General features: G+C 40.6%; 1 protein-coding gene across 2 annotated transcripts in view; it reads left to right on the forward strand.

Annotated features, from left to right (window-relative positions):
- HECTD2 (HECT domain E3 ubiquitin protein ligase 2) overlaps window positions 1–21095 on the forward strand; it is a 72552-nt gene that overhangs the window by 22616 nt on the left and 28841 nt on the right. For both annotated transcript variants that reach the window (XM_090057253.1, XM_090057252.1), the window contains exons 4-12: window positions 1601–1703; window positions 4204–4293; window positions 5067–5131; window positions 8192–8237; window positions 9602–9711; window positions 11037–11185; window positions 13422–13545; window positions 15199–15295; window positions 16490–16597. In XM_090057253.1, the coding sequence (XP_089913379.1) occupies window positions 1601–1703; window positions 4204–4293; window positions 5067–5131; window positions 8192–8237; window positions 9602–9711; window positions 11037–11185; window positions 13422–13545; window positions 15199–15295; window positions 16490–16597 (892 nt within the window). The remainder of the gene's footprint in view (window positions 1–1600; window positions 1704–4203; window positions 4294–5066; window positions 5132–8191; window positions 8238–9601; window positions 9712–11036; window positions 11186–13421; window positions 13546–15198; window positions 15296–16489; window positions 16598–21095) is intronic.

The raw sequence follows: 21095 nt of genomic DNA on the forward strand, positions 1-21095 counted from the left end.
AAGCTACACTATACGTTGCTCTATCTGTACATCTTACATCTGTTTTAAAGGATTGTAGTGGCAAAGGCTCTTGTAGCAATGGTATTTACTAAAAGTAAAGCTTTGTTCATGCAGCTGCATCCATAGTACCAATATATTGTTATTTCATACTAGTAAGGGGGTCCTAGGGCTTTTCATTGACTGTTCTAGCTTTCAGACAGATGGAAAAGATTGCTGTTGCTCTGGATGGCATATGAGCTCATCATTTTTAAATGCTTTGTTGCTTTTTTGTATGTTGAACATTTCTAGCATTCAGTAGGAGAAAAAAGTAATGCTTTTTGGTTGCCAAGTTTATTGAGCTTTTTTTCACATGGAGCATAATCCAGGTACCCCAAAGGAGCTGCTGGCAGAAGTATGTTTTTGGCCAGGCCTCAGGTGGTCAAAGAAATCTGAATATGGAAAACGTATGAACTCTAAGCATTTATTTATTTGGAGTAAAATGTTCAGAAGTGTGTATCACTAGGGCTATGTTTACAGAGCCTAACACACTACTATATAGAAATGGTAACAAGATGCCATGGCTGGTCTAATTAGCTGGGTCAGAGTACTGTGCTAAGGCAGTTGCACGGTTTCTGGTACTGAGCTAGCTCTTTTCTTTGTGTAGCCTAAGTGCTATTGACTTTCAGGCATACAGGCTCCTCAGTTGTTTAGGCCCTGATCCTGAAGGTATTTAGGGGCCTAACACTCATTCATTTCAAAACAAGTTAGGTACACGCACATTTTTGAAGATGTGGGATTAAAGCTATTTTGGAAAACTTTTTTCCTAATAACGCTTAGAGTGTGTGCTGCTGAAATCAGCAAATTAATCACGCGCAAAATATTAAAATACAGATTAACTCTTACCTCATTGAAAAAGTCAAACTGAGGTTTTTATCACTTGCAGAAATTAGTTAAGAATAAGACACTTGTGTATGGCTTTACAAAATGTGTTCAACTTCATTTCAGGGAGCTTGAAGTTTTCTATTATTTTCAACTGGTAGTTTGTATTAAAGGTATTTATATACTTTTCTCATAATAAAAGGACTTTGAAATCTTCCAGGTTTCAACAAAGTGTAAATCCTTGAGCTTTGTTGATTCAGTGATACAAATGTCCAAATTTAAAGTTAAATTAATGATTTTTAAAAAATGAGTTGGAAATTCAAATCCATATTTGTAACACTTGGATTAACAGCTTTTTAAGATTTTAATTATTGCTTTTATAACCATTATGGCAAAATAACCCTGCTATGTTTATCGTTTCTTTTTAAAATACAGTACTTATAACCCAGTGAATGAAGAAATATTATGAACAGATATTTTTGATCCCTAATCTTAGGGGATTCAGAACATACATTTATTCTTTTGAGACACCAGTATCTTATAATTTTGAGGGGAGCTCGTAGAGCAGAAGCAGCTTGTCTATGTTCAGCTTCCTTAAAAATTTGTCTGGAGATGTCATACTGGAGTAAAGGGTATAATGCAGTTTGGGGATGGGGATGGGGCAGGGGGTGTTGTACTTCATCAAAAATTAAACCCCACTTAATAAGATTCTGTTAAAATATTTGTGTGTGCCCTTCTTTAGGGAGGATATGGAAAAAGCCAAGTCATCAGGGGACTGGAAAGCTGTACTTGACTTTTATTCAACAACTTTCGATTCTTTCCTGGAGATAAATGCTGCATTTAAGGTAGAAACTAATTCATGATATTACTTAGCTTTTGTAGCACTTTGAAAATACACTAATGCTTTTTTAGTGCTTTTGTAAAACACCATGTATAGCTCCTTTTTCTTTTTTTTAATTAACAGATGAGACTCATCTTTTTGTCTGTGTTACCTATTGGTAGTAAGTTGCAGCATCTATACGTGCCCTTACTGCACAGTCATATAGTACTTCGTTTAGGAAGTACTAAATGACAGTGCAGTAACAGCGATTACTGTGCTGTGTCAGGAGTGCACAGTTATTTTTAGCCCCTACATCACCATAGCGATACGCTGTAGCAAGGGAGCACATCACTACATGGCTACAACATCACAGTTTTTGCCTGCCAACGCTTTGTCGCCATACCATCTCACGTAGATCTGCTCAGTGTGTTTCATCTTGCTTTTATTTATTAGTCCCAGATTAAACAAACCGACATTTCAAGGAAAATTTTTGGCTGTAAAACTAACGAAATACAAAAATTGGTGCTTAATAAAGCAAAGCAAACTTTTTCTAAAGCTGTTCCTTATGACCAAGTAATGGAAAAATATGGCCTTTTAGCCTGCATTATTCTAATATAATAAAAACCGTAGTCTGTCTGTCTGTAATGCTTTATTCTCATTCTGATTGGTTGTCTCAGCAGCCAATCACAATGCTGACTGAAACAACCAGTCGGAGTGCTCTGCACAGATGGACACACATGATGGAGCACCACCATGACAGTGGGGACTGAGGGGCTGAGGCGGGGGAGCGAGGTCAGTGGTGCCAGGGAGAGGGAGGCGGTGAGGAAGAAGGGAGGGAGAGAGGAGAGTTTGATGGGGAATGGGAATGGGCGTTTCTGGTAGCAGCGCCTCTCCCCTGCTCCGTCCTGCTGTCGCCACCTGGCCCCAACAACAGCTGGCAGAAAGGGGGAGGCAGCAGGGAAGGAGGAAGGAGAGAAAGATAAGAGGCAGGAAAGGGGGGGCTGTTGCATGTGGCCAGATGTGGACTGGTGGCAGTATGGGTAAGAGGCCTCCACCACATACAAGCTCCCCTCCCACCCCTTTCCCTGCCTCCACCCTCGTTCCTGGGAGCTGGTGATGGCATGGGGTGGAGCGGAGGGGGGAGGAGCATACAGGGCTGCACCGGGAGTGGTTGTAGGGAGGGCACATGAACAACCTGGAGACTGAATCCTTCTTTTCTCAAAACAAGTACAAGATAAGCTCCAGCAGTAGGATGTTCCTTGCCTTCTTAGGGAACTTTAGCTCAGTTTTGGAAGGTGAAAAGTTACTTCAGCCTCATTTCTGTTAATTCTCAGTATTTATTCTAAGTCTGCATGTTATAATGCAAAATGAGCTTATGATGGAGAATAGGATTTGACTTGAAGCCAGTAACTCATTTTATAGATGTGATCTAAGAGAGATTACAACATAATGACTTTATTGCTGTTGACAATTGCTCATTTCTGCCAATGATTAGAAATGATAGGTTTCATAGCCTGTTCTCAATTAATTGAGACATCTAATGTAACCTTATTACTTTAGACCAGGGGTAGGCAATGTTTTTTGGCTGGAGTGCCGAAAAACACCACAATGCCTACTTTGGAAGGTGCCTGAGTGCCGGCATTGCACAAAACCAAAATGAGGGCAGTGGGTACATGGTAGGATGCCCTGCTCGTACCCCTTGCCCCCCAGCCCCCAGCTCAGGCTCTGTGGCTGCCAGCAGCTACCCCAAAGCTGGGGTAGCTGCTGGTGCCTGGGCTGCTCCCAGCAGGGCTTGCAGCATCTCAGCTGCCTGCTGAGAGCAGTCCAGGCTCCCAGCTAGCAGCAGCTCCCCAGAGCCTGTGCAGTCGCCACCAGCATGGAGCTGAAGACAGAGCTGTGAAGCTGGCGCAGCTGTTTGCAGCCTGCCCACTGCTTGCTGCAGCTGCCCAGAGCCCAGGCTGGCTGCAAACAAGTGCGCCAGGCTCTGGAACCCTGCTATCACCTCTGTGCTGGGAGCAAGGCAGAGACCGGGGCTGCGCTGCCTCAGGCCCCTCCCCCAACACCTGAGGCACAGAGCTGATGCTGGAGCCCGGCACAGCTGTTTGGGGCCTCCTGGCTGCAGCTAGCCCTGGCTCTGGGGAGCTGCTGTCAGCCGGGAGCACGGGCTGCTCCCAGTAGGCTGGCTGTGGCGTGCTGAGCAAAATGGCCTTGCGTGCCATGCTTGGCACGCGTGCTGTGGGTTGCCGACCCCTGCTTTAGACTTTTGACACGTTGGATTGATGCCAATTTTGTTTATATTCAGAACTCTATATTCTTGTATTAGAATTGGAAATATAGAACCAAATGAGAAACCTGTTCTTTTTTATCAGTTGTTACAAGTATGTCATCAGTTTAGTTTATTATCTGCATTCTTCTTTCTAAAATTTGGTACTATGGCATAATAATTTGCTTTTAAGGGAAGGTAATATTAGAAATTAAACATTTACATTTTAATCAATTTATGTATTGTGATTTTAAACTTGCAGAAAGATGCTAATGCCCCATTTGATACCATTGAAGATTCTGGAATCAGTGCTAAATTTGTGAATGTTGTTTACGATGCCTTATTAAATACTGTAAGTATAATACAATAATAGTTCAAGTAAAAAGCAGAAATGGCGTTAAAACTTCAGGAAATGCACAGGCTTGCCAAATTTTCTGTATATCTCTCAAGAAGAGATACCATTCTTAGAAAATTCTCGCAGACTTCTAAAAAAAATTCCATGAGAACTGCAGCATCTTAAAAATTAGACTCTGTTAAGAAAGCGACTTTTTAGTTGCTATTAATGTTTAAATTGTTATTGAACCCAAAGACCACAATCAAAACCAGAAAGGTGTAATTCAAGAATAGGAAGGCAAGACTTCTGCCCAGAAATGTCTAATTTGGCACAAGATACAGAATCACAGGAGTGTTTGCTACAGAAAAAAAATATTCAAATTCTTATTCTGACACCAGTCCCCACTTAGTTTTACTTTACTTTGAACAAAAATCCTAGTTCTCTACATTTTTGCACAGTTCATTTGTATATACATTTATAATTCTAAAATGAAATTAACCAAAGTAGTTCTAATAATGATGACCCCAGAAGAGTATGTGCAAATTTCCTTTTGATGTTAACTGCATTATCATTATTTTGAATTGTTCAAGACATACATGTTGTAAACAGAATTGTTTTATTGTAGAACAGAAACCCTTTTCCTAATCCTTATAAATAAGAATGTTTATCCTTCACATATGATTCCATAATTCTAATCTTTTTAAACTGTAAAAAAAAAAAAAAAAAAAAGTCTCTAACAATGCTGTTGTGTGTGTTTTTTCTCTTTTCCTCCTCTTTTTTTTTCCCCCTAGCCTCAAGATGTTCAGAAATCAGTCCTAAAGGGAATAATTAATGGTTTGCTACAGGAGTGGAAGGGGTAATTATGACTAGTGTTCACATTTGTATTGAAAGGGTTTATTCAGAACAGCATATTGTGCATCTCATACATGACAAAGACCTAAAATGTTTTGTATTTGAGAAATAAAATTCTGTGTTACAGATTATTTGATTTATATATATTGCTCGTTTGGAAGGTATTTCTGCTCATCTCCAGCTTGGACAAATCCCCCCTCATTGATTGTTCAGAGGTAACAGGAGCCATCACTTGTTCAAGGTCTCTTCACCAATGTTGTGCTATGTATTTCTCCCTTTGATTATGAGTTAGACAGGCAGCTCAGAAACACCTTTTCACTGACCACACAATCCTTTTCCAATCAGGGAAATCTTGCTTTTTTTAATCTGCTTTCTTCAATTGCCCTTCCATAAGGTAAATTGCAGTTCTTCCAAAGTAGCTGTCATGTCAGAGGCTTAAAGGAATGGATGTATTGGTAAATTTCTGTGGTTCCATGTACAGAATCCTCTTTTCCACTCTATTCTTGGTCATTCCTCCCCCTTTTGTTGGATACAGAGGAGAGGGAAGAATAAACAAGTTCTTTACTCCCACCAAAGTGGCTCAGCAGACAGCAGTAGATCAAAACAAGAACTATATCTGAATCTACTACTTGAGCATTTATAACTGGCTCCAAAAAGAGCTGTTCTCACACTGAAATCATTTAAAAATCATCATCTATCTGTCCAAAATATCCAGGAAAAACTAGCACATAGACTTCCTTATGAAACGTTTCCTTTAAGGAGCAGTAAAGTCAAATTAAGTAAAAATTGTTGAACCAGCTTTAGTTAAAATGCCATTTTTCAGCATGAGGGCACAGATGTAATGTAGCTGGAGTCTGCTGGAGCACAGTAATTACCAATCAAGTCTCCTCTGACTCATTGTAATAATTACAATGCATTGGAGCAGCCTCTTTGCACGTGTATAGGTGCCCATTGGGACCAACAGATTGTAAACTTTTGTTGAAGTCCCAAAAGAAAGAGAACATCAATGCCAGAAATGTACAAAAACACATGGCAGAACTTGAACTTCCCCAGTCCTTCTATCAATAACCTCAGAGTAGGGATCCTTTAACCCAGAAAACAAAACTGCAGAATAAGAAGTCATTCACAGCCTGGAATGTATTAACCTTGACCTCAGCGGGGACTATGGATTCTTATCCTGTTACCTGGATTTGCTTTGGTGTCCCTTCAGGTGTTAACATCTTCATTTGTCTCAGCTGATCTGCTCTACTCCCCCCAATTATCTCTCTTAGCAGCATTCTCTCCCTTTGTCCCTTTCCCTTCTACATAGTTTATTTTTCTGCATTCCTTTCTTATAATTTGACAAAATTGATTGTTGCCTATGAAAGCTCATGCCCCTGAACCAGTTAGTCTCTAAGGGCGCCTATAAATGTGCCGTGAGGTTGCTCCGACGTGCTGTAATTCCAGCCTGTTGGTAATTACCATACTCCAGCATCATATGTATCAGTGTCCCTGTGCTGAAAAATAGCAGCAGGGGCACTTTAACTAAAACTCATTTGAACTTTAGTTAAAGCTCCCCTGCCACCATTTTTCAGTGTGGGGATCCTGATACACCAGATGCTCCAGGCACTTTTAATTAGAGCAGCTCTCAGAACCACTCTAATTAAAGCACCCCCTCTCCCTCTTTCCTTGCCCCCTCCAGCATGTATATAAACACAATAAGGCCCCTGGCACATGTTACACTTAAGATGCAATTAAGCAGTTAATTACATCTTAAATAGTAACCTGGCCACACGTTCAGGCAGTTAATGCCACAACACAAGCGGAAACTAGCCGCAAAAATACTTACACAAAATGTGTTTTACTAATGTGGTTAGTTTCTATCATACTTTAAATTGAACATATGAAAGGGTCCCTGTCATGCAGCCTGCATGTTGGGGCTTGGTTGACAGTTCTCCTGTGCCAGCAGGCTACTGGTCATATGATGCTTGAACTGGCTCCAATGGAGTCGTGGGGCTGAGACTGACAATTGCCTGATGTGCAGTCCCAGAGTTGGGACTGACCTGGGGTCTCAAACCTGCTCTGGTTCTGTCCCAGAGCTGGGACTGATCATTAGTTGATAGTCCATCTCAGCTTTAGGACCACACAGTTCATGCTGGCCTGTGGGCACCGAACTTTCAATTTACTAGTGCAGGGGGACCCTGCAGTCATAATCTCAGGCTCCCCCTGCACTAGCAAGTAGTAATGGCACAATTGGCATCCGATTCCTGAATCCCAAAATTGTGTGTCCTGCCTTGCATGTGTGCCATGATAGGAGATGTAATTGTTGGGATTGGGGATCAGATCCTATTGTGCTATTAAGTGAGCATGTACTAGGGGGCTGAAGTTATCATCCTGCTGTAACTTCAGACTGGCTTCTTACTAACAAGGCTAACCACCTCTGCTTTTCTTCCATATGGCACTTTTATTGGCCACCATTGACTCAATCTGTTAGGAAATGAATACCTTCTGCTTTTGGAAAGCTTATCATAAAGCAAAGAAGCTGTAACACTTGAACATCTTAACAGACAAAAATGCCCTTTGGAGACACCTTTTTTTAATACGGTCATGATTTAAGAACCCTTACATGTACATCTTTTAAGATTCTTCTGGGAAGGAAAGAACAGTGTAAAAGGTCAAGTTCTTAGTATTTGTCCTTAATGTAGAAGTTAGAAGATTCAGAATGATGTATTCTCTTTTAAAACTAAATGCAATCATCCTGGTATACATTTAGAGGGCTCTTCAGGATCATAGATCCAGGTAGAAGAATGTCTCCTATTTACATGTTCCTTCGCACCATGCATTGTGAGTATAACTACTTCAGAAGAACATTTCTGGCAAATCAGGTTGGTGAGCATCTCTACCCAAGGGCTACCTCTTGCTGCTTCTGAACAATCAGAAAAGGTGACTAACTGCCTGAGTAGTGGATCAACAGATGTGGTATTCCTGGGAAAGTAAAAAAGCCTGAGAGGCAAGACGCATTCTAACTGTTATTGTATGTCTGTATACTGTATACATGATTCTGGGCATGATTGTTTGTTCTCAGGTCCCGAACAAAAGATGATCTTAGAGCATACTTTATACTTCTACAGGTAAGAGAAATAGAAACTTTTTATTTAAGTACATCAATCCACTTAATTCATTATGTATCATCCAGAAGACTGCAAACAGAACTAAGTTATATAATAAAGCAAACTGTAAATAGAGTTATGATATCATGCTGAAATAGTCACAGCTTCATTTAGTAATGGAAAAGTCTGCTGCTTTGTGGGCTTTTTTGCTTGTAGAAATGAAATGGCTTTCATTAATTCACAAAAAAAAAAAAAGAATTGCTGCCTAAATACCATCTTGCAAGATGAGAGATCAAGGTACGTTTCTTATTTTGTCTGCTGCCGAGGTTTCTGTGGCGTTCAGTTTTCACGTCCACTACCTCAACAAGTTGTATTTAACACATTTTGAGCAGAATGCTGATGTTGCTCTAACAATTCGGGTTGTAATATGGCAAGAAGCATACATATTATCAGACAAATGCATCATAATCCAGTGGTTAGGTTGCCTGTGTTCTGTCAACATAGTATTAAGACATTTCTGCTATGGCTGCATTTCATTTGTAGTCTGAATTCTGCTAACAACGGCAAGACCTGTAAATGCCTTTTCTGCACAAATAGCAGTTTTCTGGTATTTGGGGAGAAGGTCAGCTGAGAATCCTAACCGGTACCAGAAAAATGTTTCAAGTTTCAGCTAGGAAGTGTCATACCTACCCTCTTTCTCACTGGTAGGGGCTGGGTCCTGGGGGTGGGGGACAGTGAGTCGTGAGTGAGGAGCACCAGCAGAATTCAGCAAGCAGCCAGTCGTGAGTGAGAAGCACTGGCAGGGCCAGGGGGCTGCAGGTCAGGAGTGAGGGACAGCAGCAGGGTCAGGAGGCTGTATGTAGGTCAGGGGCTTGTGGGTCAGGAGTGATTGGCTACAGTATGGGAAGGGGCAGGGGTAGGGCACTGGCATATGAGGGCTGCTCAGCACCACAAAGCTGCAGGGAGGGCAGCCAAAGCTGGACCTGTGTCCTCTTGAGCAAAGAGGTCAAGAGGTGCTCTGATTTTTCCATGATAAAAATCAAAAGCCACAATATAGATATTTAGAATGTATTTTATTGTAATGATTGAGGCATTGGTAGGCTTCAGATGGTAAATATATCAACAAAAGGTGTTCAGCAAAATGTGTTCAGCTGACACGTATGCGCGCGCACACACATTTCATTTTTATCGTGGAAAATATGTGGATGTTGGGTGCTTTAATCAGAGAGTTTGCATCTTTTTAAACGGAGGAAACTAGGTTCCCTGTTCATAACTGTGAATTAAAGTTGTAAATAAAACATGCATTGGTTTTATTATCTTGTCTTTATTATAGTAATTATTTTAATAGGTTGCAATACTAACAATGTTTTTAACATATTTTGCAGAATCCTCAGTTTAGTAACACATCAACATATGTCATCTATGCTCACTTGCTAAGACAGACAGCAGCTTTGGCAGAAGCTGACCATCATTTTCTAGTTCACTGGTTTAAAAAGTAAGTAAATATTTTTCATTCAATAAGACTGTGTTTATAGTACTTCCAAAGATGCTAGGTGCTTTTATAATCTAACAAGTTTTAGTTATATTAACTAGGGACTTTTTTAAAAACATATTTAGGTGCTAACACAACCTTGCTTACAGTTGATACCTATTACAATGTTAAGTAAAACATTTTAAAATATTTTCTTTTATCTAGATAAGGAGTATATGCATTCAAGCCAAGACAAATTAAAGATAAAGGTTTTTCTGAAAATCTGTTCAAAATTAAAATATTAATAAATATCTTTCCTTTTTTCTCATATTCTCCTCATATTGTTTTCAGCTTAGTATTGTAGCCTTGACTTGGTTTCACTATGGCATTTTTATATGCTAACTTGTTTCTTATTGATCAGTTAGATTATATTCACTTAATTTTCACAAGTTGTTTTAATCTGCAGTTTTTTAGCTAAATAAGTATTTAAGCATGTAGCTTTGAAAGATTGATTTTAATTTATATTCTGTTACTGCTTATGGTCTTTGTATTCCAAAGCCTGCATGCAGATTGCCATAGTTAAGGCCTGCTTATGAAGGAGTCCTCCAGGAGTAGATCCTGGCTCCGCAGGAAGGGGGTGCTCAGGTGCCTCTGTAGGACTATTCTTCCTCTGCCTATAAAGAGACCTTTCAGTGCAGTCTGCAGATGTAGTGGAAAAAGAAAGGAAAGAACAAGTTGGGAGGTCATGCATAACTGTTCCCTCCCCACCTACTTTTAAATTATCAGACTAGAAAATTAGGTCAGACCTAGATTATTTTAACTTCAGCCTACATCTCGGTGGTAAAACCTGTGAACTCTGAAGGAGTTGTACTTATAGGGGACAACGGAGCTATAGTTTCATCTAGGATTTGTTACTTTTGCTTGAACATCCCTAGCATTTAAGGAAGTCTCTTTCTATTTGTCAGTGACTTTTTTCAAACATTTCTAAATAGAATATTAAAAAAAACCCTTTCAGAATGAAAAGACCAGCGTCATAGAGTCTCTGTATTATGTTTTATATTATTAAACAGCCAGTTAACTTTACTTAGCAAAGGAGTATTTCATACATTACTGTTAAAAAGGTTGGTATCAGTGTAAACTATATCTAGTCTCTGTGGGATGCATTCACTAGGATTATTAAAAAATATAGCTCCCTGCCAATATTTAGCAATATGCAGATTTCATTAAACTTTATTTTTTGACTTTTTGTTGTGTGGTAAATACTACAGAAAAGAACATTAGAATCTATTAATGTGAATTTCAGTATAGGCTGTAATAGCACAAGAATAACTTAAGCATGTTTCTTCTAGGATTTCACAGAAACGGTTCAAGCAGTTGATGGACAGGTTGCTGCAATTCATTTCTTTACGTCTGTTTCCTGCAAAACCTGAAGAATTTCCACCCATGATAAAATGCACGTGGTGGATTCCATCAGCAACCAAAGTCTTGTCTTTGTTTAGTAGGTTTTTCTCTAAACTTGAAGTATTTTCAATTCACACTTCTATCAGAATGCACTTTGTTCTTTCTCCCACAAAGAGAACAATGTCACTCTACATAGGGCAACAAAACTGGAATGCCAGAAATTGGTAAGGAGATCAAGACCACAGCTTCAACAAGCCATTTTAGTCGCTTTTTCTTGAGGAAAATTTATACACATCTTTCTTTTGCAACAGTAATCAATGATCCTTAAAACAGTAACAAACCAAAGTGAACAGAGGTTAAGATTTCACCTAGATTTAAAGCAGGAAACATTATTAAAGTGGTAGCTGCCAAAATATCTATAAGGAGATCCAGATATGTAAAATGCTTGGGGCACCTATACATATGATGGAACTTTGCTCCAATGCATGCTAATTGGCATGCGTCAGAGCAGATAGCCTCCACATCACATGTATTCAGCATCTCCACTTTTCAAAATGGCGGCAGCGGCACTTTAGCTAAAGCTCATTGAACAAGCTTTACTTAAAGTGCCCCGCCACCATTTTGAAGCGCAGGGTGCTGAATGTATATGACACAGCAGGCACTTTACTTAACCACACTCAGAACCACTCTAATTACAGCCCCTCCCCTACTCCATCCCAGAGCATGTGCATAGATGCCCTGCTTTCAGCATCTGAGGGTGTCTTAAGTCTTGTAGTGTGATCCATAAAGACACCATTTCCCTGTTTAGGCATTGGGAAATTGTAAATGGTTATGCCCTCACAAATAAAGCCTTCTAGGTCCTCAATATTCTGCTGTTGTACATTTCTGGAAGTATTGCCATCCTGGCAAGCTGTATGGATCTGTGCCTGAGCACAGTTAGTAGTCACGAAGTAGGCATCCTGGTACTTAAAATTTCTGAGGGATCTAATCCAGGGGCTTAGAACACATCTGATGTGTCACCGGTACTGTGTTAAACACAAACCACAGGAGTTTTAGCTACTTTAATTAAAACCTGGCTGGAGGAAGTGTTGGTCGTGGTTCCACCTCTTTTATCACAGCTGAATGATTTGAAAGCTTGCTCAGAAAGTGGGAAACCTGGTTTCCATGCCCTTCTCAACCTGAAGAAGTTCAAATCTATGGGTGCAGTTGCATGTTAAAATTAGCACATGCTAACTATAGAAAGTGTAAGGTAGTATTAAAGTTAGCACCTGCTGTCAGCATTCATATGTTAAGGGTCAATGCAGGCAGTCCTTGGACTTACAACACAATTGGTTCCTGAAAACCTGCGTCTTAAGTTGAAACGTTGTAACTCGGAGCCAATTTTCGTATAGGAACAATGTTATAAATGAATTGGTTTCTGAACCAAGGCACTATACCCTATTTTCACCAAAAATAATCCAGAATTTTGTACTCAATCAATTATAGATGAGTAATATCTACTTTAATGTATTTATATTGTAAATAGCCATCATATTGATTTGGAAGGACTTCTTTAAGGTGACTTTGGACTTTTTGAAGGGCTCTTGGCTGGAGTCTTCTCAGGAGTCTTGGCTCCAGGTTTTTTTGGAGTCTTGTCTGCTTTCTTGAAGGAAGTGTCCAAGGAAGTTTGGACAGATGTTCCTCAGGGAGATGGGTGACGCAGAGAACTTGTTAATTAAAGTGGCATGGCGTGGCCTTAGATCAAACATTGTGAAGTCGAAACTGACATCAGAAAGTTGAAACAGGTTGTCAATTTATAAACTTCGTAAGTGCTGTTCGTTGTAACTCGAAATGTCTTTAAGTCATGGACTGCCTGTACCCTCTCTCATGTGCACAAGAAAAGGAAACAGAGAAAATTACTGTGGGATTTTGGTGTCTGTTATAAAAATAAGTCTCCGTTCGTAAGCCTGAGCTTGTTGTTTTTTAAGTTTAATGATAAAATCTGTTGAAGCTTTCTAAATACCAAAAAATTAAATTTAAAAGTATATCCTTAACATGCCATCTTTCCTTAAACTAGAGATGTGCCTGCAATCAGCACAAGAAAGCAACTTCAGTGTCTAAACTTACTATTCTTTTACTATATATATTTAAACCACTGATGGGATGACACAACATTTTTTTATAATGAGGTAGTAATACCACTATGGGTAGTGTTGAAATAAGCTTTACTGTTTTGCTAGGTAATTTTTGATAAGTGAGTTTCCACACACATTTGATTTGTCTTCAACATTGTCTCATTAGAGACGGTATTTTGGGAGAGTTCATAATATTGGTTCCATATATTTGGATTGCAGATGCTGCAAATAGTTTAGCTAGTCCTCCTATTATTTCATATACGGATTTCTACAATTCCACACTGGATCATATTGATCTAATGGAAGAATATCATAACTGGCAGTGCTATGGAAATTCTCACAGGTAAGTGAGAAAAGTAGATGATGTATTTTGTTCAGTGTTGAATTTAAAAAAAAAAAAAAAAAAAGAAAGCACCCTATCTTCTTTTGGTTTTTTGGGTGTTTGGGAGTTTTTTGGTAAGTATTGTATTATTCCTCAAAAAGTTGTTTAAACATTTTGGTTGAAATCCTGGTCCCAGTGAAATCATTGGATGTTTCGCTATGGCTTGAGTGGGGCAAGGATTCTACTATGCATGTGAATGAGATAACATAAAAGTTATAATATGCTTTTATTATTTTCTATTACCAACATAGACTTGTATTTTATACTAATTGGATATTTCTTAATATGATCTATGTAACAGGGTAGAAAATTATTATGGAGATTCGCACATTATGGCAGGGGCGGGCAGTTATTTTGGGCGGAGCACCGCTTACCCAGTTTTGGCAAGCTGTTGGGGGCCACATGGGTAGCCCTGCTGCTTGACAGGTGCCTTACCCCCTGATCCCCTGGGTCCTACTACCCCTGGCTCCTGTCATCTTTGACAGGAACCAAGGACAAATAAATATTAATTTTCTAAATTTTTTTAGGGGGCCCCATGGGCCGGATAGAATGGCTTAGCGGGCTGAATCTGGCCTGCAGGCTGTATTTTGCCCACCCCTACATTATGGGGAGAAATTTTACAATCTTTGAATTCTCCTTTGCCTGAAGAAGGGTGTTTGGGCCTGAAAGCTTGCAAAGAGAGACTTTTTTTTTTTTTGCTAGTATTTAGTTGGTCTAATAAAAGATGTCACCTATACCCCAAGAGTTTTGTCTGCCTATACATTCAGGGGTGCATACATTGCTTCCTCCCTTTTTCGTGTACTTGTGATAAGACGTCTAGCAGAATTAGCAGATTTGTTGGCGGTGTATGCATTTATATGAAGGTGTATTCTGTACCTGATTAGCGTTTTACTGTGACCATTGTATCAAATAAACTTTCAGATGCTACATGCATCTCTTCGGTATTTGCCTCTGATCCTGCAAAATTTCAACTGCATGTTTAATTTTATACCTTGTCATTACTTTCAGTGTAGTCCTTTGGATTATTTTCAATGCATGAAGCTGTGCACATGTGTAAATCCTAACATGCTTGGAGACTTGCAAGAGAACTCTTACTATCATCTCTGTAAATCGGACTCCTCTAGGTTCTATATATAATCACCAGGGATCCTGGTTTTCCCTGATTAAAAAAAAATCCCCAGTTTTCGGACTAAAAAAAAGTAACCCCAAATCCACATTTTTCTATGATTACAGTGAAACACCACTAATATAGAGAGAGATATTAGTGGTGCTTCATTTTAATCAAGGTAAATGTGGATTCTGGGTTACTTTTTAAATCTGAAAACTGGGGACTTTTTATCAGAGATAACGAGATCCCTGATGATCACTTCTGGTTATTTAAATGGAAGAAAACTTAATCTAAGTTATTTCAGTATTGTATTCATTTTTTGCATCTTATTCAAGTTGTACAATGAAATTAAGATTTCAGGTTCTCGTTGAGAGACAGGATATCTGTCTGGTTTACCAACATAATACTGAATTGGTTGAACTTTTGCAGAATTTATAGCATAGAATTCTTTTCCTGAATTCTTAAAGAAATGTTGTGTTTAACTTTCTATCTATTTTATTACGTAGGTTTTCCTTCTGTCAGTACCCATTCATCATTTCTATAGCAGCAAAAAAAGTTATTATTCAGAGGGACTCAGAACAGCAGATGATAAGCATAGCACGTGTAAGTCTTTGGGATAAATGTCTTTTTCACAATCACTACAATGTTATACAGTTTAATTTACTAATAATTCCATAGAAATATTTGTTATCTCTGAAATTTAACAAATTTAACTGGGAAAATAAATTTAACTGTTTTACTAGTCCTTGGATGCATCTACACAAGCAATTAGCACATAGCAATAAACTACAGTGCATTTCGCACCAAAGTTTTTTCTCTCGGGTGCAGCATTTACACAGGCACCCGGTACCACAGCATGTTAAGCTGAGGCAGAGCAGCCCTAGTCTGTCAGGAGTCCTGGAGGATCAGCCTGTCAGCCTGGGGCTGCTCCGCCCTGGCTCAGTGTACTGCAGAGGAGCTGGCTGGGGCATGAGAAGAGTGCAACAGTGTGCTGCTAACTAGCAGGCAGCCTCCAAACTGTAGCACCCTCATGCCCCAGCAAGCCCCAGTCACTTTACACATGGGTTTTGGTGCGTTTAACTACCCCACTGTAGGATAGTACTTGTCCTGGACAGTACCATCCTACAGTGGAGTTAGTTAATATACTGCACCTGAATACCACTGCATATGTAGATGGTGATGCTTTACTGCAAAGCTAATTAGTCAGCTCCTCAGTAAAGCGCATGTCTAGATGCACCCCTTATCTTTAACTAAAGTAATTGACAGACATTCAGTTAAAAGCATATTTGGGATCTGATCTGTGCCTGGCAGGAGGCATGATTGTGAGACTGGGAATCAAATCCCAATTGCACCATATTGCTAATGCTGATCAGTGCTTTAAGCCACAGCAACACATGCAGCCCTTGGTTGGACCTACTCAAAAGTTCTATTCATTGAGGAGAGGGGAGGAAGAGGATTTTATGGATTGTTCCACAACACAGCACAACCAATACCTGTTATTTACTCTTCTTATTAAGATTATTTCAATGTTACATCACACAGTGTTAAATATGTAGTGAGTGTAGACTGCTTTAGAAAATATTTTCTGTTGATTTCCATCCCTAAAAAGAACCTCTCTGAGAAACTTTTGTCATTGCTTTTGACCAAACAACTGACATTTTAGAAGCTGATATTTATTTCACTGCTACTCTAAAGCAAAGATTCCATGCATTTAATTAATGCCAGTCTGCTTTTCTGAAGTTTTTTAAAGCAAATTTGTGTGTAAAACTTTTTTCTTTTTTTTTAAATTCTATATAGCAAAGTCTTGTGGACAAAGTCTCTCGCAGGCAGAAACCCGACATGAATATGTTATTCCTAAATGTGAAAGTGAGGAGAACACACCTTGTTAGTGACTCACTTGATGAGGTACAGAGGATGTAAATGAAGAGTGGTTTGTTGTAAAGTAACTCTGCCTTTTCAGTTCAAATGATAGATTATATTGAAAGCTTTTATAATGAGAGCTGTGAATTCTCGTTATTGTTATGTGGTATTTGTAATTAAAGTATTGTATTGCAAAAGTAATAATGCAGAAGATTTTGAGATAATATCCTGAGCTTCACTTTTTGTCATGGTATTCCTGTATAATGTCACATGTAGGCAAACCCTGTATAGACATATGTACTTGCATACTATCTAAATTTAGCTTAATTATTCATCATTAGGGATCTGGGTTTTCCGTTCACCACAGAAAAACGTAGTAAAACCTGGATTTTCTGTTTGAGGAAAAAATGTGGGAAACGATGGGTTTCTTGCAGGCTGGCAGAGTTCCAGCTTGCAAGGAGCTGAGGGGAGCAGGAGAAGGGCAGTGAGGCAGGAGATGCCATGTACATGTGTGCACATACATATGCACGTGGCAGTCTGAATAGCACCTCCCACAGCTCCTTGCACATAAGGTGGTGGGAAGCATGGAAGAGGCCCCCATAGTAAGGAAGGGGGTTGAGTAGGGCTGGGGTTGGTGCCTGGGACTGCTGCCTAGCTGGGGTGGTGCATGGGGCCTGAGGCCCAGGGCTGGAATGCACGGCTGCTGGACATGGGCTGGAAGCAGGGTGGAGCTGCAGGCGACTCATCTGGGGGTGATGGGGGGGCTGGCTCCCTGCTGCTCTGCATAGTCCTGGGTAGGGCTTGGGGGACACATGCCTCCTAGGTTTTGCACAGGGCAGGGGTGGGTGCCTCAGCTCCCTGCCCTAGTTCCCTTGCCCTGGGGGCCTCTGCGGCCTAAGAGGCAGGACCCAGCCCAGTAGGCCAGAGCAGGGTGCGGAAGCTCAGTGCTGCAGCCCGGAGCCCTGCGCCACCATGGCAAAGCGCCCCCTACCTGCCAGGCAGTAGAGGAGGTGGTATTATGAAGTTGTATTCCCTGCTGGTGCCAGGTGGGTGGGGGGCACCATGCCATGGCAGTGTGGGGCTCACATCAGTGACCCTGCTGTGCCGGGTCCCACCTGCTGGGCCATGGAGGTGCCAACGGAGAGGGCGGCAAAGCAGGAAGTCCCAAGCCTACAGAGAGCAGCCCACATCCAGTCCCCCACGGGCTCCACTCTGGTTGTACTGCCCACGGGGGAGGGGGAGCCAGGCTCTGTGCTCCACTCCCTGCTCAGGCTGCAGCAGCTGCTGCCTCCCATAGGGAGCAGCTGGGGTTTGGGCACTACTGGGGGGGCAGCGGGCTGCAGACCTGGGTCCCTGGCCCTAGAGCCCTGGCGACTGGGGTCCCCCTCTGGCAGGGCTGGGTGGGGTGGGGCATTGGGTGGGGCGTGAGGAGCCCTGACAGGGTCCATGGGGCAGTGGGTAGGGAGAGTGAGGGGCACCAGCAGAGTCAAGGGGGCAGTAGGTGGGGAATGAGGGGCAGTGGCATGGGCAGGGCACTAGCATATCTGGCCTTCTCAACACCACAAAGCAGTGGGGAGGGACAGCCACAGCTGAACCCACATCCTGGTGAGCAAAGGGGGCAAAAGGGCTCTGATTTTTCCATGATGAAAAAAACAAAATCAAACACCAAAATATATAGAATTAATTTTATTATAGTGATTGAGGCACTGGTAGGCTTCCAAATTGCTGTAAAATTGTAAATATAACAATAAAACATTGTGTTCAGCTGATACCTATACATATAGTGGAATTATATTTTAATCGCAGAAAAACACAGATTTTGGGGTGAGGGCAGTAATCAGATCATTTGCAATTTTATTTATTTATTTATTTTATTTTTAGTAGAGACAACCAGGATCCCTGTTGATCATATTGCATTATACTAAATCTTTATATAAGGGTGAAGTATGCTGCATGAGAATCTAGTTCTATTGTTCCACAGTAGTAGCTTCAACTTTTTCTAATCTATCTCTCTATATTTTGAATTTCTTTTTCCTTCACTGCCTTTTCTTTTCACAGTTTTTAATTAGTTTAAGCTTTAAGCTTTATTTTCCTAAATAGTTATTCAAATTTTTAACTGATCCCTGTGTGTGTTTCTTTCATTTCTAAACAGCAGATTATTTTGAGTAGCATTGGGAAGAGAAACATATGTGTCTGTTTCTTTTCAGTCAGCCAAACCTTGTTAATCAGCATTAATCACATCTTGTTCCCTGATCTTCCTCAAAACCTAAAAATAGTTGGTTGGCTTTGAAAAATAATTGTAAACGATAAAAAGGTGAAAGAAAATTTCAAGACAGTCATTAAATAGTTAACATTTGTTAACTCATCAAATTTTAAGATTCTTCTATAGTAATTTACCCTTATTATTAATGTACTTATAAATATAAATGCCTGCGTCCTTAGATATTATTTCACTTCTGCTGCTTTTTCTCCATTTCTGCTGTCATAACACAGAAGTGCAATGGACTCTCCCTTTGCATTGGCCATTCTCTCTGTTTTGAAGGAAATAAAAGACGCTTTTTTTCATATATTTCAAATATTTGAAGCAATCTTTAGAAGAATAAAATTGGGGTTCAGATCAAGTTATGCAAATATACAAAGAGAAAAAAAAACTTGTTACAATAGAAACTTACCGCTGTATGAATAAATGGAACGCAGGAGCTGTTATAACCCATGCTGCATTCTTGCTGGTTTAATGTCTTTTCTCATTATTAGAAGAAAGTTGTTGGGTCATACTAATGCCTTTGGCTAATTGTGAAAAGCTGTAATCTGAGGAAGATATAACAAAACCTTTCATAAAGCCGCCCATGTGGAGAAACATGGATGAAAACACCTGCCCACTAGGGCTGTGTGAAATTTCCCTGGCTGTCTTGTTTCAACGCTGTTTTGACTTGTTTCAAGCCTGAAACAGCTAAATCAAAATGAAACAAAGAGCTTCAAAACAGCCTCAAAACAAAATGAGGGCAGTCCAAACATTTTGAAAGTTTCAAACTGTTTCGAGTTTCAAAGCTGAAGATGGGCTTGCCTGCAGGGGAATGGAAAGTAAGGAGAGGGAGGGGGAAGGGGGGGGAAAGGACACAGTGAGGGCATGCCTTAACACACACTGGAAAAGAAGCTCCTTCAGGACAGGAAAGAAAAGCTCTGTCAGTTTGACTGCCTGAGATGCTGCTGGTGCTACTGTGCTGTTCCTCACTAGTTATTATTTTACCTGCTGTTATTTAAAGTGGTGGATCGGTCTGAGGCTGTAGGGGAGGAGGAAACCTCATTGGGGCACACTACTGTCATGTAGAGGCCCCAGCGCCGGTGAGGGCAGACCTTAACACACTCACTCACTCACTCACTCACAGATGTCACGAGTTTTGCTTGTCAGCAGTTTGAGGTGCAGTTTCCCAGAGACCCCTGCACCTATCTCCTTGAAACTTGGCAGGCTTCATGCCCTCAGACGGAGCTACCAGCCCTACTGTTTTCATCCAAATCTGCCAAAATTGACTAAGTTATAGGTAGTTTTGTGCTTCCCCATTATAGCCTGCGGTCGAAACGTCGAAAGAGCAAAACGGTTTAGACAAAACAAAACGGAACAGCACTTTGAAACTAAATGAAACTCTAAATGAAACACTGTCCTGTTGAAACAGCAAAATAGAAGTAGAAACAAACTGGTGCTGTTTCACACAGCCCTGCTGCCCACTAGGGTATTAGGTAGTAGGCCACAGCTTTGTTAAAAGAGTTAAATTCTCAAGTAGATGGTACTTCAGTCCTATCAAGGAAGAAATGCTTCAGTGTAGAATGACATGAATTTGTCATAACAACAAGAGTCAAACACCCTTTGCTGGATCTCTCTAAAGCCATGTCTTCATAGTAAATATCCCCAGCAGCAGTGCCCTGCAACACGCTGTGCTGCTCTGGGTAGGCTGCTGCTTTAAGTGGAAACAGTGTAGCTGACTGCATAGTACTTTAAACAGGTTAACTGGCATCTTTGGGTGACACTGTCACTTATCCTATCTTCAAGCTAACTAGGCTACCTACGTGGTTGACAACACCACTACCAGAGGTCTAACCTAAGTCACTTGGGGGATGCAGACAATTGCTAAGAGTTTCCCATATGGATACTCTACCAATGATGAAGGAATAGAAAGAGCAGGTTTCCTAATGAAACCAAATTTTTCCAGAAAGTTACTGGATTCTGTGCTTATGGTTTTACCAAACCTAGTCTGTTGCTTGGTATGTTATATGGAACAATAGCCAAAAGTTGTGATGTTCTGGTCCATGTCTTATCTACCAAACAACTCTCAAGTTTTGACAGGAAAGTGGGAAAAACCCTCAGTTCACCAGTCATTTGTATTCTGCAGGAAATTTCCTCCCCAGAAGAACAAATTGGTTAGGCCTGCAGGATAGTGGGAGGAGACGGTTCTTCCATTTCCAGGACTGAGAACTCTGAGAGAGCTCTTTGAATGTCAATAAGATAGCATCCAAGCCCAGAAGAGCTGGGGTCAGCTGATGGGAGTAG

The sequence above is a fragment of the Crocodylus siamensis genome, chromosome 7, assembly GCF_052110815.1.
Source record: "Crocodylus siamensis isolate JL-2025a chromosome 7, ASM5211081v1, whole genome shotgun sequence".
In the NCBI taxonomy this organism is placed as follows: Eukaryota; Metazoa; Chordata; order Crocodylia; family Crocodylidae; genus Crocodylus; species Crocodylus siamensis.